The 18,719-nt window shown below is 37.6% G+C and overlaps 3 protein-coding genes across 5 annotated transcripts; 1 reads left to right on the top strand and 2 right to left on the bottom strand.

Moving 5' to 3' along the window:
• The first annotated feature begins 83 nt into the window (after positions 1–83).
• On the top strand, positions 84–740 carry LOC110945096 (protein mono-ADP-ribosyltransferase PARP4-like). Its single transcript, XM_022186733.1, has one exon. The coding sequence runs from the start codon at positions 84–86 to the stop codon at positions 738–740; it is 657 nt and encodes a 218-aa protein (XP_022042425.1).
• Positions 741–1,813: 1,073 nt separating this feature from the next.
• LOC110865985 (F-box/kelch-repeat protein At1g22040) lies at positions 1,814–3,984 on the bottom strand. Of its 3 annotated transcripts, none has more exons than XM_022115331.2 (3): positions 3,877–3,984; positions 2,139–3,402; positions 1,814–2,034 (listed from the first exon to the last, which is right to left on the bottom strand). In XM_022115331.2, the coding sequence occupies exon 2, from the start codon at positions 3,386–3,388 to the stop codon at positions 2,168–2,170; it is 1,221 nt and encodes a 406-aa protein (XP_021971023.1). In that variant the 5' UTR covers positions 3,389–3,402; positions 3,877–3,984; the 3' UTR covers positions 1,814–2,034; positions 2,139–2,167. The 3 variants fall into 3 exon arrangements, with proteins under 3 accessions (XP_021971023.1, XP_021971024.1, XP_021971022.1); XM_022115332.2 differs by having other exon boundaries at positions 1,814–2,029; XM_022115330.2 differs by having other exon boundaries at positions 1,814–3,435.
• Positions 3,985–10,725: 6,741 nt separating this feature from the next.
• On the bottom strand, positions 10,726–13,050 carry LOC110865986 (pentatricopeptide repeat-containing protein At5g48910). The gene has a single exon (XM_022115334.2). It carries the CDS (start codon positions 12,655–12,657, stop codon positions 10,762–10,764), a length of 1,896 nt encoding a protein of 631 aa, XP_021971026.1. The 5' UTR covers positions 12,658–13,050; the 3' UTR covers positions 10,726–10,761.
• Between the last annotated feature and the right edge of the window lie 5,669 nt (positions 13,051–18,719).

Raw genomic sequence — 18,719 nt, 5'->3', positions numbered from 1 at the left:
ACTTATCTAAACACACTTTCTAACCTAACACGTTTAGGAACCTTAGGTAGTGTTTGGTTAGCAGGAATGAGAGCTTGAATGGAATGGATCATTCCGAAGGAATGAAGAAAAGTGTGTTTGGTTGGTCAATGAAATGGAATAACTCATTACATAAGACATTTCATTTCCTCAAAATCATTCCATCCGCCCCCTATGTTTTCTTTTTATTCCATCCACTCTTACAACCTTCATTAAGAACAGCACAACCTAGTACCGTTGCCACCATCCACCACCGATGCCCACCACTGCCGCCACCACCCGCCACTGTTATCGGTCACATCCGCCTCTGCTTCCACCACCGCTCGTCGCCCACCACCGTTGCTGCCACCACCACTCACCGTCGCCGTCGCCGTCACCAACCACCACCGTTGTCGCCACCGCCACCCACCTCCGACGCCCACCACTTTCGCCACCCACCAGTCACTGCCACATGCCATCGCCTCCGCCGCCACCAACCACCGCCGCTGCCGTCACCCACCCGCCGTCGTTGCCACCCATCGCTGCCTCTACCGCCACCAACCACCACTGATGGTCGCCGCCACCCACCCGTCACCGCCACCCATCGCCGCTGCCACCACCTATCAACACCCACAATCACCGCCACCCATCGTCGCCACCACCACCTATCACCACCCACAGTAACCCCCACCGACCACCACCCACCACCATCACTCACCGCCGTTGTTGGTTGTGTTTTATAACTTTCTTGCTAGCATGTTCTTAAAGGCCCAATCATGTTTAATTGTGCTATACAATATGTTTCTTCACTTTATAAACTATTTGCATTTAACCATTATGTCTTTCTGATTTCATCAGGCCTGGTAATGAATACAGACACACTTTATGTTGATGTACTTTACCACACATGCCTTTAGGGAACCGTTTATTTAATGTCACAATTTCATGTTTCAACACTCTTATCATTTCGACTTTTTTTCGTTTTTTGGTTGTAAACTTTTAGTGTTCGTTTTCTTTTGATAACTTAAAGAATGGTTCTTTTGTTTGTCATGTTGATCAATTTTGTGTGTGCTTAGTACATGGTATCTTTGTTTCTCATGTTGCTTAGTTTTGTGTACTGTTCTTTATGTTTATAGGTTCATTCGGGTTATTAATATATAGTATATAAACGTAACTCGTCCATCGGACGGGTATTAAACTAGTTTAGGTTGTCATGGGTCAGTAACATAGTGGGTAGTTTGGTTGTATGTTAATTGTTTCCCTTATTTACGTTGGAGTTTGTAGTTGGTTTTAGTTATAAAAAATTGTCCTAATCTCCATTCTTTTACCATATTATCCATCAGTGGCGGATTCATTAAGGGAGTATGGTGGGCAATAGCTTTTGTATAATGGTGATTTAACGCTATCATGAAGTAGATAAGTATGAATTAATTTTACAGAAACCAGTTTGACCCGACTTGTCTTGACCCACCTATTTTTAATCCAACCAAGTTGTGCCCCCATCAAACAAATTTCTGCTTTGTTAACCTCAAGTGTCACAATCTAATTCAACGATCTAAGTTGCTTAACCTATGTTTTACCCGACCCATTTTGACCCGCCACTGTATCTCTACCACAGTATAGCAGCTCATTTATCCAAACGGGTCAGCGGAGTTAATAGGTTTACTAGTTGTAAATAGGTTGTATTTAAATTGTAAATAGGTTACAAAATGTATATTTTATTTTATTTTATTTTTAAAGGGTCAACCAGTTTAGTTGAACAAGGTCAACAAGTTAAATTAAACAGGCTCAACAAGTCAGCCATAACAAGAATACACAGGTTAGAAATGACGCTCGTCGACTTAATTCACAAGCCACAGAATGTACCATCCATTTTACAAGTCAAACAAAAGCTTGTGAACTAGTAGTAATATAAGGAAGCTAACAGAAAATAAGTAGTTACTGTTTCCATCATCTTAAATCCCCAATTATAAAGATCATACTGAAGATTTCAAACACTACTCACATGGTGAACTTCTATATAAGAGGCAACCTTCGCTTCAAAAACCAACCACAAGAACCGCATATTAGATTTGTTGTACGTAGGACATAAAATATAGTAGAAGGTAGCTAGAAAGAGAGATGCATTTTGCGGTTCTCACCATACTTATTGGTTTAGAAACGAATCCACTTATATATCAAGACTTTGACAGCCCTCAAGAATGCCAAAACCAAAATTCCGGGAAGCAATCACATTCCAGATATATGACTCAGAAGTCGTCACTGATTCAGAATCTCTTTCATCTAATGATGCAGTCGAATCATCTCGTTTATCAGCCCGCATTACTATAATGTTATCATTATCGTCTTCAGTGACCACATGAAGCTTCCCAAGTAAACCCATGAGCATATATCGTGATTTGTCATGTAAAGGCACGTATCCTACAACCACTTTCCAAGAAGCATCGTGATGATTATAAAGATATACTTTTGCATCTTCAGAAGAAAGTCCACGATAAAGTGCATACAGATCACCATCAACAATCACACTCTGATTGGTGCCGAAGCAGGGGGGCCAACCTTCAGCCATGCCCGTTGGCATATCCATCCATAAATTTGTTTCAGGATCATAAACTTCACCACCACCAACAGAGGAAAACCTCTGAGGAACATATAGTTTTCCTCTGTAAGAAGCCAATCCTATTCTAACCAAGTCATGCGAACCTTCTAAAAACGCAGTTGGGTTTGCTTTTGAACATGGCATGCTTGGTATATCCGACCACAACCCGATTTCGGGATCAAAAACCTCTGCTGACTGTAGCGGGGTTTCACTATAAAGATTATCACCACCAACACGACTAAAGCTAATGCCGCCAACGACAAACAGTTTATTGTTTAACACTCCGGTTTCAAAATAAGCTCTACCAACAGACATGGGGTTTGCTGCACTCCAAGAATTTGAAACCGGGTCGTATTTCCAGACACTGGTCAAACTAGAACATCCAGACACCCCTCCTAGCATGTATAGGCAGCCATCAACAGCTGCAAAAGCACAAGTACGATGCTCGATCTTACAACTTCGATTAGGAATAACAGGTGGCAATCTTTGCCATGTTTTAGAAATGGGGTCCAACGCGTGCAAGAAACGTCCATCAAGCCCCTTATTCATCACAATGTAGACCCATTCCTCCGTGGTGCCTAATTGTTTCCTGATGTTGTATATTTCAGGGCTTGTTACTGCAGCTTTCCAGGAGCGCGATACGGCCTTCAAACTCAAATATCGAATTCTGGGAATTCTAGCAAGAATCTGAAGAGAGGTTTCATCAGGAAGGCCGGGAATCAATCGAGGGTCATCATCCCAAACACGTGATGATGTCTTACGTGGAACATGAAATGATTCAGAGCGTCTCATGAAGATAGCCAGTCCTATGTGTTTATGAACATTGATTTAGTTTGAATCTTCACCAACACAAAAGCAGAGCAAGTAAATCATGATAACTTAACAACAACAGTATGATTAAAATAATTCCAAATTATGAAAAAACCCTAAGAATTCAACCAGATATGATATGCCTGAATCATCAGCAACATAAAAGCAACTAATTCATGATACGAGTAAGATTAACATAAGTCCAATCTGAACCAAATTGTGAGTTTGCAACTAAAAACCCTAGGAATTAATAAACACGAATTGTCACAAAGGCAACTAATTTATGATACATAATAGCAGCAGTAAGATCAACATGAGTCTAAATCATGAGTTCGCAACTAAAACCCTAGAAATTAGACAACATTGCTCAAATCAAGATTCAACAAAAATCAACGACAATTGAAACGTCTGGAGCTATGAAAACGAACTCAAATAAACAATTAAATCGGAAAATAAAGCAACACAATTACCTGGTTTTCAGAGATAAATCGGAGATGTATGGTTCCTCAAAAAGAGATAGTTAGGTACTTACAGAAATAGTCCTTCAAAAGTGATGGTTTAGAAGAATAGTCTTTTGAGTGTTTTTTAGGAGAAAAATATTCGGATAGTCCCTGTGGATTGTCTATTTTTCACCTTTAGTCTCTAACTTTCTAAAATTACACTTGTAGTCCCAAAGGTTTTGAATTTTGTTCCCGGATAGTCCCTGACGTGAATGGGGGTTAGTTTTTTATGTTAGGTGCGTTTGAAATGACAAAAATACCCTTACAGTCAAATTAATACCTAAAAAATAAAAAAAATATAATTAATATTTTAAAATTTATGTGGGACTCACCACCCACCCTCCCAATTCATCAACAGAATGTTCTCTCACCAACCAACCAAAGTGAAAAATAAGATTCATATGCCCTTCTCAACAGAATGGATGTGACCATCTAGCAGTAATAATAATAATTGTTAAAGCAATAAGTTAAATTTTGAGATTATATTATTTGAATTGAATGGAAAGGATGCATTTTTTTCATAAAACCGACAACCATCACTTTGGTTGGTTGGTGACAGAACAAACTGGGCAGAGAACATTCAATTCAAATATGGCTCCAGATCCACGGCTCATCTTGCTCCTGAACCAGAAACAAACAATTAAAAGATCGATTGGGTCATGGGGATAGAAAAGATCAGTTAACATCAAAAGATTCTAAACAATTTTGTTGCAACTGTGGGGACGAAAGGTGAATTGCTCCAATTGGATTTTGGAATGTCATGAGTTGTTGGAATTGTAATGAGCTCTCACCTTCACTATAGGCCGGGTACAGTGGCGGACCCAGGATTTTATTTCAATGGGGTCCATATTCGGGTCGGTCCTCGTTCGGGTCGAGTTAAAGTGAGGTTTGAACTAGATTTTTTAAAAAAATAAGAAAAATGGGCTTATCAAGGATTGAACCTATGACCTCTTGGTGGAAAAGAGGGAGATTTACCACCACACCAGCTTTCTTTTTATTTTTATGGTGTCCACCTAATTGTATTTATGGGGTCCATATACAATTTAATATACCGAATCTACTATATTTTTTAAAAAGATTGGGGTCCGGGGATCCCGGTGGCACCAATGTAGGTCCGCCCCTGGCCGGGGATGGTTGTGGCAGTTGAAGGTGGTGGTGGTGGGGTGGAGTGGGGAAGATGAAGTGGGTAGGGCGGGTGGTGGGTCCCACATAAATTTTAAAATATTAATTATATTTTTTTTAACTTTTTAGGTATTAATTTGACTGTAATGGTATTTTTGTCATTTCACAAGCACCTAACATAAAAAAACTAACCCCATCCCATGTCAGGGACTATCCGGGAACAAAATTCAAAAATTTGGGGACTATAGGTGTAATTTTAGAAAGTTAGGGACTAAAGGTGAAAAATAGGCAAACCACAAGGACTATCCGAGCATTTTTCTCTTTTTTTAGAGTTAAATGTTATTTTAGTCCCTGTGGTTTGGGTCAATTTATTACCTTAGTCTAAATGTTTTATTTTTGGAAAAATTACAAGTTTTGTTGGTGCAGTTGTCTGTCGACTTCATCTTCGTTCGAGTCTTAGTGTAGAACTGATTGTATAATGCACGGAAATCGAGAAAGTGAGATTTAGGTGTGATTCTGCTTGAAATGACACTAGGTCATGTTCAAGCGAAATCACTTATCTTTTTGATTCCGCTACAAATGTAATGTCTGATTCCGTTCCAAATGAAGGTTGAGATTCCGCTTGAAACATGTTCAAGCGGAATCAGCAAGTGTATATATAGGGGTAGTTCGAGCGGAATCAAGGAGTTAGTAGTTCAGTTCTTGTTTCCGACGCCGAGGTGCTGTCGAGGTGCTGTCGAGGTGTCTCCGAGTCTGTAATTGCTTCCAGATCAATATAAGAGACGTTAAATAGTAATTCCAGTGTTTTACAAGCTAAACAAAGACATAATCAATGAATTCCGCCTCTGATTCTGTCTGAGCACTCTTCTGATCGACTCGTTAGGTCGTTTCACGATCCTACAAGTTTTGTCCTTTATCTTTATACCACTTTTCAGGCGGTGTCCTTTTTAACGAATGTTGACAGGCGGTGTCCTTTACTAGGTATTTTGTTGCAAGATTAGTCCTTTACACCCAACCCAGTTAAAAACTCTGTTAATTGTTGGGTGTAAAGGACTAAACTTGCAACAAAATACCTAGGTAAAGGACTAAACTTGCAACAAAATACCTAGTAAAGGACACCGCCTGTCAACAATTAACAGGGTTTTTTAACTGAGTTGGGTGTAAAGGATTAAACTTGCAACAAAATACCTAGTAAAGGACACTGTCTGTCAACATTCGTTAAAAATGACACCGCCTGAAAAGTGGTATAAAGATAAAGGACAAAACTTGTAATTTTCCTTTATTTTTTACTGTGGGTCCAAAAAAGTTTCACTATTGCCATTTTAGTCCACTGGGTTAACTTCATCCATTTTTTCTATTAACGAAAAGGGCAATTCGGTCATTTTATATGTAATTCTGTTAACTAGAAGGGCAATTCGGCCATATAAAATGACCGAATTGCCCTTCCCGTTAACAGAAAAATGGATGAAGTTAACCCAGTGGACTAAAATGGCAACGGTGAAACCTTTTTGGACGTAGAGGCGAAAAATGATACCTTTGGACTAAATTGGCAAATGGCTCAAACCACAGGGACTAAAATGACATTTAACATTTTTTTTCTCTTTGAACAACAACAAAAAGAAAAGTCTATCGGGGTAAGCCAATGGCAAAAGGCGTCTTCATATGCTCGCAACCGCAGTGAGCGTTGGGTAGCCCAAGCCCGCCATCTCTAATCACGGGGAAAATCAGCCGCTCAAAGGCCCAATACGGTAAAACTCAGATAGGATAGGATTCAAAATTGAGACCTATGGCCTCAAACCCAAATCTTCACTTCTCGTATAATACCAATTGAGCTATGGCCTATGGCTCATTGCCGGTCTTTGAGTTGATTAAACAAACAGTCCCTCAAAGGGTATTTTAGTCATTTTAGTCGGATCTAACACAAAAACTAACATGTGTTAGCCTTAGACCATAAACTTGTTACAAAATCGAAACTCCAATTTGCAACTTAAAACCCTTGTTATTTTGGCTAAACCACAAGGACTAACTGTGTATTTAACATAGCGCAATAAAAGAACCGAACGTTCAGCGAACAGTTCATGAACCGTTCGGCAAGAAGTTCGCTTATGTTCATTCGTTTAATAAATGAAAAAACACTAACAAAAATTTCCGTTCGATAAGTTAAAGAAACGAAACATGAACAAAAGTTGCGTTCATTCGTTTATGTTCGTGAACGTTCGGTAATGTGTTCGTTTATGTTCGCTCGTTTATGTTCATTTCTGTTTATTCATATAAAGGTATTTTTATGTTATAATTTTATTTTATTGGTTTTAGTTTTTAAAAAGTTGAAACCGTAGATATCCCCATTCTTAATATACTTCTTAATTTTTGTATTAATTATGTTCGGATAGCTATTTTAAGTACTTATTTATTTTTTGGTGGATTCTTCCTAATCTTCTTTCTGATGAAAAATGCAAATTTTATTTTAAAATGAATATATAACGTTCGTTTGTATTTATTTATGTTCATGAACATTTGTTTTTGTTCGTTTGCATTTGGTACGTGTTTATGAACATGTTTGTTTCCTTAATGAACAAACACAGACAAGAAATCATTTTCCGTAAGCATTCGTGAACTGTTCATGAACATGTTCATTTTCGTTCGGTTCGTTTACAGCCAAAGTTATTGTGAAACCATAGTTGTTTCTTGTGTTGTGAGAGTGGTTCTGGTTGCATTGTTTGGTCAACTTCTCAGTTCTTACTTCTTGTTTCATAGCAGGTTCCTTCAACTGTTTGCCTGACATACGTCAACTACCTGTCTGTCGTGTGAATACTTGGAAAGGGTTCTACTTCACTTGACAGTGTCCTTTATCAAAGGTTGCATTTGCTCGTTTGTTATTCTTGTTATAATGTGTTTGCAATGGATGATCTTCACTTATTTTACAAATCATGTGTGACACTTTAATAAGTAGGCAAAAGATCAAATACAAATAATTTTAACATACTAAACATACAAATTGAAGGAAAACCCAAAAAGATAAGGTGGCATTTTTGTAATTACCACCAACTATCAAAGTTACAACCAAAAATACCTAAAAAAACACAAATTTTTTTTTTAACATTTTTTTATCAAAAAATCGCTACATTTCGTTACCAAAAAAAAAAAAAATTTTTTTTTTTGGCTGCTACTAAAAGTAGCGATTTTTTAATAAAAAATGTTAAAAAAATAAAATAAAATAAAATAAAATAAAATAATTTGTGTGTTTTTTTTTTATTTTTTAAGATTTTTTTAAGTTTTTTGGGGGGTTTAGTTTTTAGCATTTTAGCTTGGGGGGGGGGGGGTTAGGTTTTTTTAGGTTTTTGGGGGTGGGGTGGGGGGTTAGGTTTTTTTTTTAGGTTTTTGGGGGGTGGGGGGGGGGTTAGGTTTTTTTAGGTTTTTGGGGGGTGGGGGGGTAGGTTTTTTTTAGGTTTTTTTTGGGGGGGGGGGGGGTGGGGGGGTTAGTTTTTTTTTGGGGGTGGGGGGAGTGGTTAGGTTTTTTTAGGTATATTTGTAGAGTAACTTTGATAGTTATTGATAATTACAAAAATGTCACCTTGTCTTTTTGAGTTTTCCTTCAATTTGTATGTTTAGTATGTTAAGATTATTTGTACAAGAACTTTACCCTTAATAAGTAAACTAGATTCTATTTTTACTTGGTCTTCGCATTTGTTTCTAACATCACGATGACTTGTCTTCATGACTCAGTCACGCAACTTGAATAATGAAAGTTTTACTCTTCATTATATAATAGTAACTAGAATTGAGACCCGCCGCAATGCGGCGGGGATTCTTTAGTTATGACTAAGTCGATCTAGGACACGCACGTTATGTTAAACCTGTCAAACGGGGAAAAATAGACGATGTAAAAACATTCACCCACACACGCATGTTGCGTCATGTTAACTCGCAAAATTTAGAACGAAACGTAAAAAAGTTAAACCAAAGACGCACGTTGCGATGTGTTAAGTCACGAAATTTAGAACCAAGCATAAAGCGAAAAATTTGCGGAAAATGAAAACTGTAAAGGACCAAAGTTGAAAGTTAAAAAAGTTGTGAGGATAGATTGCAAAAGATAAAAAGTTTTGGGTTAAAAGTAAAAAAAAAAACAAATAGTTTTGGGTTAAAAGTAATTTATGGAATACTTTTGGGTGAAAAGTAAAAAAAAATCAATTTTTTTTGGAAACCCCCAAAGCCAAGGTTATGATAACTATATGCATAACGATTTTTTCTTTGGAAAACCCCCAAAGCACACGCCGCGTTGCGACGGGGCGTAAAACGATGTCAAATAGTACTAATATCACACAACCGTTATCGACCACCAACACTGACTCGACCTAGGGTTAAAAGTAATTTATGAAATAATTTTGGGTGAAAAGTTAAAAAAAAATCATTTTTTTTGAAACCCCTAAAGCCAAGGTTACGATAATCATATGCATAACGATTTTTTCTTTGGAAAACCCCCAAAGCACACGCCGCGTCGCGGCGGGGCGTAAAACGGTGTCAAATACTACTAATGTCACACAACCGTTATCGATCACCAACACTGACTCGACCTAGGGTCTGCGTGTTGCGACAAACCTGTCAAACATGAAAAAATAGAGGTAAAAACATTGAAACACACATGTACGTGGCGTCGTATCAACTTGTAAAATTTGAAACAAAACACAAAAAAGTTGAACCACACTTGTACGTTGCGTCGTATTAACTCGAAAATTTAAGAACTATACGTAAACCGAAAATTTGCCAAAGATGAAAAGTATAAGTGACAAAAATTGTGAAGTTAAATTACAAATAATGAAAAGTTTTGGGTTAAAGTTAAAAAAACAAATTATGTAGGGTTAAAATTGCAAAAGGTAAAAACTTTAGGTTAAAAGTATGAAAAGTTTGGGTTAAAGTTAAAAAAACAAATTATGTAGGGTTAAAATTGTAAAAGGTAAAAACCTTTGGGTTAAAATTAAAAAAATCAAGTTTTTTTTTTTGAAAAATTCTCAAAGCACATGTTACAAGTGGTTATGCACAAAAGGTATTTTGGGTGAAAAGTAAAAAAAATCTTTTTTTTTTGAAACCCCCAAAGCCAAGGTTACGATAATCATATGCATAACGATTTTTTCTTTGGAAAACCCCCAAAGCACACGTCGCGTCGCGGCGGGGCGTAAAACGATGTCAAATAGTACTAATGTCACACAACCGTTATCGACCACCAACACTGACTCGACCTAGGGTCTGCGTGTTGCGACAAACCTGTCAAACATGAAAAAATAGAGGTAAAAACATTGAACCACACATGTACGTCGCGTCGTATCAACTTGCAAAATTTGAAACAAAACACAAAAAAGTTGAACCAGACTTGTACGTTGCGTCGTATTAACTCGAAAAATTAAGAACTATACGTAAATCGAAAATTTGCAAAAGATGAAAAGTATAAGTGACAAAAATTGTGAAGTTAAATTACAAATAATGAAAAGTTTTGTGTTAAAGTTAAAAAAACAAATTATGTAGGGTTAAAATTGCAAAAGGTAAAAACTTTGGGTTAAAAGTAATGAAAAGTTTGGGTTAAAGTTAAAAATACAAATTATATAGGGTTAAAATTGTAAAAGGTATAAACTTTTGGGTTAAAATTAAAAAATCAAGTTTTTTTTGAAAAACTCTCAAAACACATGTTACAAGTAGTTATGCACAAAAAATTTGCTTATTTATATATAGAATAATTAGTAATTACCAGTAATCCATACAAGAACATGACCCGTTTTCAAAATGATGAAATCGTTTCCGATCTCTCACAACGATTCTACGCCTGTATAACCTAGAAACAAGTTTAATCGTCGAGTGACAGTCATCGCATATTCGAAGATTCTTAACTACCCTAATTGTTGTTTCACGCGTCGTGCTGATCAAACCAAAAGCAACCGCGATCTTCTCACTATGATGTTGTAAAGCCGATTCTTTATCGCGATCATCCATCCTAAGGTGAACTTGACTTGTGTCGGGCTTGTACCCAACCAACCTCAACTTCTCCTTTATTTCGTCCAACATCATATAAATATAGTTTGTTTTCGCGTGCGATTCATCTGCAACAACAAACTCATGAATCGCACCATTAACCTCAATCCAACTACACCCGGGGTCCTTTTTAGCCTCGTTTTGCCTCATCATCAACCTCGTGTCCATAACCCCGTCCCAGTCCGCCAAAGAGGCGTACATGTTGGACAGGGCTACATACGGGGCACCGTCTTCTGGATCTTTCTCAAGAAGACGCTTCGCTACACGTTCACCAATCTCGATGTTTCCATGCTTCTTACAAGCACCAAGTAATGCCTTTAGAACCACGTCATCCGGTTCATCAAGCATTTTGAGCATGAGCTCTTCGGCCTCTTGTAGTCGGCCCGCCCGCCCAAGTAGATCAACCATACATCCATAATGCTCGATCCTTGGTGTCAGTCCATCAGTTTGAACCATTTTGTTGAATATCGACAACCCTTTGTCCACCAAACCGGCATGGCTACATGCGGTCAACACACTAATATACGTTACATCACTCGGTGAAATTCCACTTTCCTGCATCTTTTCGAAATAACAAAGAGCTTCATCGGCTCGACCATGGATCGCGAGCCCGTTAATTATCGAATTCCAAGTGATCACATTCTTTTCCAACAATGAATCAAACAGTTGAACCGCCTCGTCAATACTCCCACACTTAGAATACATATCAATCAACGCAGACCCAAGCACCGAATCAACCTTAACCCCATTCCTCCCGGCGTAAAAATGCACCCACCTCCCAATCTCAAGCGCACCAAGCCTCGAAACCGCCGGGAGCACACTAACCAAAGTAACATAATTCGGCGCCACACTGCATTCCCTTTGCATCTCCCTAAACAACTCCAACGCCTCCACAAACAACCCGTGTTGCGCATACCCCGAAATCATCGAATTCCAAGACACCACACTTCGTTGAGGCATTTCATCAAACATCTTACGTGCATTCCCAACATCCCCGACTCTAACATACCCATCCACCATCACATTCCACAAAACCACTTCACCCATCACATCACTCATCTTACTCAAATCAAACGCCACAACAGCATCATTAAAAGCCCCACACATGACATACATTCTAACCAAATTACTCAACACAAACCCATCGTTATCCAACCCATATTTCAACAAAAGCCCATGAACCTGCTTCCCTTGTTTCAAACAACCCAATTTCGCACACGCTTTAAGAACCGATGGGAATGTATATTTATTGGGCTTGACCAACACGTCGTCGTATTGGGTCATGTGGGTAAACAGAAATAAAGATTGTAATGGGTCGTTGCTGTCGGAAAAGGCTCTGATGAGGGTGTTAAAAGAGAAGCAGTTTGGTTGGGGCATTTGGTCGAACACTTGGAGGGCGTATTGGAGGTCTTGGTGAGGTGGGTTAGAGAGTGCGCAGAAGCGGATGAGTTCGGCTGCTGCAAGTGGGTCGCGAATGCGTCCAGTTTTGATGAGTTTGGCGTGGAGTTGAGTCAAGTGTTGCTTTGTTTTGCAGTGTTTGAAGTCTGGGAAGAAGGTGGATGGGTGTGATGCGTGGGTAGTGGTGGTGGGTTGCAGAACCGTCGAGTTCATGGTGGAGGTTCAGTGATAAAAGTAGTTAGTTTTCAACATTAAAAACTATTCGGTTTCAATCAAATCCTATTGGTTCTAATTAAAGCTGGTTTAGATCCGAACCGGTTTAGGTTAAATCTAGTTTTAACTTCGTTGCGATGAGAATTCAGTTGCTATCAGTTCGATTTATTACAGTATTTGTATGATACCAGCGCTTGATATAGCAATCGAAAGAGATAAAATGGAAGACTGGTACTAGTAGTGACATTGTTCGGACGGTATAAGTTCGGGTCGTCACGGTACCAGTACAATGCTAACACTTGTTATAGCTTACAATACTAAAAGGTACTCTACTGCGAATACAACTCTATCCTCATTAAATTTATATGGGATGCAATAAAAATGAGTAATGGTATCGGTACTAAAGTTGTTCGGACGATACCAGTTTAGTTTATCATAGTAAAGAACAAAAAAAATTAGTTATGTTCGATTTGTTCAATTTTAAAAATAAAAAACCTTTGTTTGAAAGTAGATAAAGTTAAACACGTCGCAATGATATATTTAGAATTTTATAAAGCATTACATTTAACTATTATAATAAAGAAAAGGGTAAAGGTTGTCGGTTTATATAAAAAAGTTAATGTAAGGTAGCTTTGATAATATATACATTTGTGCTTCGAGCACTTATACATTACTTATCATAATCCGTTTCAAAAAAAATATATATAATAGATAAAAATAGACACATTGAAAAGGTATCCTCAACATATAATGTAATGAATGATTTATAGACCAATAATAAAATTATATTATATTAGGGCGGACGAGGCATCCTTGAGTAGTGTACCCTTGTCCGAGTACTATACAAGACTCGGGTACACCATCGTCGATAGGAATGGATTTCGGCGAGTAGTTACATAATTGCAGATGTTACACTCGGTTTGTGGTGATTATACGGGCTACGCCCCATCCACCTTTAGCTTTCAAAATTTCAAGAATTATTTTATATATCTGCGATGTTGTCTCAGGCCCTATATAATCTATTTTTTAATGCGAGTGATATGTTTTGTGAGATTCCAAGCTCCTTGCAAGCCTCTTATACTATATATATATATATAGAGAGAGAGAGAGAGAGGGGTTCATTGAGAAAAATCAAAAAGAGTGAGGAATCGGGGAACGGTGTATTAAACATGTTAAATATGTCTTAAAAATTCAATTTAAAATTGTAACGTTCTGTGTTCTCGTACTTTCTATTTTTAGAAAACTTGTATTCGTACTCAATTTCAATCGTTGTAATCCGAGACTTTTGATCATAATGGAAATACATTTTACATCACACTTGCTTGATCATACTTATGCAATAAGTCAACAACCACCAAGATACATGTTTTATACGAATCATACGACTTATATACTTGATTATACGTTATACATACTTGTGCACACCTTGAAACATTCAAGACATGCTAACATTTCGTTCACTGCATAACATAACCAAACAACCAAACTCGGGAGACCAAGTTGACATACATGAGCCTACACTAACCTTGGAGTAGTATGGATACATGATCACACGTTACATGTACTTGCACATACCTTAAAATACCTAAAATCATGTTTCAATATAAAGTTTTAGCTTGAAATAGAAATTAAATCAAGTTCATGGGTGTAAATTTAACAAAACCCAAAAACATGGAAAACCCACCCTCGCGTCACGCGAGAGCCAAGGGTCTCCTTTGTCGCGTCGCGTGAGACCCCCAAAATCATAGAACCTTCGTTTTGAGTCCGGATCTTGCTTGTTTTAACCGAGTTCCAACTCCTAACCATCAACTACTTCACTAAAACACCTAACGCTAAACCTCACCTATAAACCAAGCCTTCCACCACTTCATTTCACTTTCCATACTCTTTAATCACTCTCAAAACGCCTCAAAAAATTTTGGGCAGAATAATTCTTAGTGCAAAAGTGAGTTTCAACTCACTTTCTTCTCTCTTTTTCATGAATTCTTGTTTCTCCTTCTTTGGATAACTTCTAGGAGTGTTACCACAAGTTTATCATGGTAAACCAAGTTGGTACATCACCATTTTGTGGTCAAAAGTTAGGTTTATTTTCTGGTTTCTTTAAATTTTTCAAACAATGTTCATCCTACTTCACCTCGAACATCTTCAAGTTGCCAACAATCCCTTTTGTGGGATAGATTTGGATTGGTATTTGTTCCAGAAATGATAGGGCATTTTAGCTTATAATCTATACTATTTAAGTCACCAAACAACTTTCAAGTAAACAAAGTGAACAAACTACACCAAGTCTCTAAATACAATCAATGTTTGGAATGTACTCGTTTAGTTTAAACAATGAACCCCACACTATATATATATATATTACAAAATGACTTAATGTACATTGCGTATGCGATTGTATTTTTAACGTGCGATTTAGTTCTTCAACGTGTGATTTGTAAAACTAAATATAACATGCGAAACTTACACATGCGATTTCAATAAAATACACACACATGCGATTTCATTAAAAGTACAATACAACCACTTTTTTTTTACATGAACATGCGATTTCCATAAACAAAAGAACACTTTTATGCACATGCAATTTTAATTTTTAACATTTAGTACATGTGATTTGCCATCGCGTACGCAATGTACGATAAGCCCTATTGTACGTTATACGTTTTCTATATATATGAGAGATGATCAAGAGAAAACTACGTAAATGTGATAAAACTAAAAAAATCAACACAGTGTGTAGTAATAAATAGTTGTATTGAAAAAAGAACGCCATCTTAAATCTTTTTTTATGTCAAAAAAATATGCTCGAATATACTCGAATGAAAGATAAAAAATTTGGAGTGCCATTATATTAAAAAATGATAACGTATGGAGAAATTAGAAATGTCTAAATATATATATATATATATATATATGTATAGAATTGCGCTAAAATAAGAACCACCTCCAGTTGTAAGAACCGCGAGAACCACACCATCCGGGTCGCCGTTTACCATGATTTTTTTTTACAACTAGATGTGTGTATTATAAACACATCCGTAAAAAAAAAATTTAAACGCCGCGGCCGATGGGGTAGTTTTTTACACCACAAGTTTGGTGTAAAAAAAAAGAAAAAAGAAAAAAGAAAAAAAAATAAAACACCAAACTTGTGGTGTAAAAAACTACCCCCTCGGCCGCGGCGTTTAAATTTTTTTTTTTACGGATGTGTTTATAATACACACATCTAGGTGTAAAAAAAATCATGGTAAACGGCGACCCGGATGGTGTGGTTCTCGCGGTTCTTACAACTCGGAGTGGTTCTCATTCTAGCAGCCCCCTGTATGTATGTATGTATATATATATATATATACATATATATAGGGAAAGGTTCATTTTTGAAGAAAATTTAATTGAGAAGAAAAAGAACAAAGGGTAATTTTGTAAAACATTAATAGTTTTTTCACTTATCTCATTTATTATCCTTTTTGACTAATTAATTAGTCATAAAGACTATTATCCTTCACACTAACTTTTTTTTGCCTACACACATCAAAAGTTATCTTTCATATATCGAAATTCATCCTACACGTTGAAATTTATCCTACACAACTCGTAATTTATCCTACACAAGTCGTAATTTATCCTACACTTTAAATTATTTTATTTTATTTTTTTGAAAAATATATATTTTGAAGATAGGTTACAAAAAAATTTAATGTAGTTAGCTATTAAAGAGGATTACTACAAATTAATGACCTATATAGATTTACCAATGTACCCTTATAGTAACATTAAATACTTATATTAAATGAAGTAAAATAAAATATTTTTATTGGTTGAAATTTCTTCTTTTTTTTTCTTATAAAAAATTTCTTCTCATTTGAACTCTCTACTATATATATATATAGGAACAGGATCAGGAGAGAACGCCTCAAAGTGTGAGAACAGTGAGAACGATTCTCAGCCACAAGATCTTAGTGGTTTGTGGCTGAGATTGATGCGGTGACATTTTTGTAAATAATAGGGGCCTTGGAACTACCAGGAGGGGTAAAATAGGAAGATCCCAACAAAGGTGCACATGCTAATCACATGCCATTTTCCCCCATCGTATTTAAACGACAATAACTTTTTTATACGTGATTATTTTTCGAAAAAAATTACACCATAAAACTCAGCGTTCTTTTATCTTTCCAACGAGTATACTATTGATATACTTTTCGAAAAAAATTGACTGGGTTTTATGGAGTTTTTCTGAACTAGGTGTTTTATGGCGTTTTAGACTATGTATTTTCATGGCGTTTTTCTGAACTAGGTGTTTTTATGGCGTTTTAACTAGGTATTTCCATGGCGTTTTTTTGAACTGAATGTTTTATGGCGTTTTCAACTGAGTTTTTTCATGGCGTTTTTATGAACTAGGTGTTTTATGGCGTTTTTAACTGGGTATTTTCATGGCGTTTTTCTGAATTGGGTGTTTTAATGGCGTTTTATTTGAACACCCAGTTCATGTGAGTGGTTTTTAATTACAATATTACCCCTTAGTGTAATTTAGCATCAATGCCACATGTCACTACCAAAATCGTTCTCACTGTTCTCACACTTTTCACCGTTCTCTCTAAATCCTGGCCCTATATATATATATATATATATATATATATATATATATATATATATATATATATATTCAATTTTACCCCCCCCCCCATCATTAAAGTCCCCTTCCCCTACTTTTTAGTGGTTTTGATGAAGTTTTTCAGTTTTCTCATTAACATGAGTTTTCTCGTTATCCATCCCCATATATATATTGGAGGTTCACTGGGGAACACTAAAAAGTGGGCAACCGACCCAAACGAACTTCGATTTAACTTGTTCCAGCGGCATTAGAACCAGCTCGTCGAACCTTATCTAGGATCTCTTAATCCTAAACCCTAAAGCTAAATAATAAGGCTAACAGGTAAGCTAAACTGTAAATCTAAATTATAAACCCTAAAGCTAAAGTTAAAGCTAAACCTCAAATACTAATGACTGACCCTAAAACTAAACTCTAATGCAAAATCCTAATATAATACCCTAAAAGCCAAACCCTAATATATTTGGGGTTTATGGGTTAGGTTTTAGGGTTAAGAGATCATAGTTGGGGTTTGACAAGTCGGTTCCAACACTCTTGAATGAGCCAATTGGAGTTCTGAAGGGGTATGGTCCTAGATCTCGCGCCAGCTAACCGTAAGTGACCATTACCCTTATCAAAAACCCCCACCAGCAAAGAACTTACCTGCGTCCGTGCGGGCATGCGCGAACGCATCCTTCGAATCCAATCGGTCCAGTGATAAGAAGAAGCCTTACCTTGTGCATGAAAACGGGTATACAAAGTGATGCGGCTGGCACCGCATCATGTGAACATTTTCGTCACGACAAGGGATCTGCGCAACAGCAACAGTCACCACGGGCGGCGATGCGGCTTGGCACCGCATCCCGCATATGTCTTCATCAGAGCATGAAACGCGGGAACGTCAAAGGTTACCGCAGGCAGCGATGCGGCCTGCACCGCATCCTGCCCACAAGGCAAGTGGAACTGACACCACAGAGCAAGTGGCACCACTGGCAGTAGCCTGTCAGGCCATACGTAACCGACAGACTGACACTGCAGTAGGACGTGGCTTCACCTCCACAACCGACAAGCCTGACACACCTGCATAAGGGCTGCATGTCGTCAAGTCGTCCATTCAACTCCTCCTTCACTCCTCGGCTATAAATACCAACCCCAAACCAGGTTTAAGGTATCTCTTCACAACTCTCTCACTACTACTACTATCACACTTTGCTTCCCAAGCAAACTACCGATTCTAACGCAGGAGAGTGGTAACAAGGAGCACCCCCACCCCATCCTCCTTGTTACGAGTCACGGCTTATTTCCTTGTGCAGGAGATCAACCAGCGGACGATCCAGCCAGCGATCCTCGAGAGGAAGGGATTAACCCTTCTTGACGAGACCAGTGAGTTAACCCTGCCCGGTTAACCATTGTTTCATCATTGGCGCCCACCGCTACTCTTAGCACCTTTTTTTTAAACCATCCCCCTCTCTCT

Source organism: Helianthus annuus, chromosome 9 (genome assembly GCF_002127325.2).
Source record: "Helianthus annuus cultivar XRQ/B chromosome 9, HanXRQr2.0-SUNRISE, whole genome shotgun sequence".
NCBI lineage: Eukaryota > Viridiplantae > Streptophyta > Magnoliopsida > Asterales > Asteraceae > Helianthus > Helianthus annuus.
This window is presented reverse-complemented; position numbering and strand designations above follow the sequence as displayed.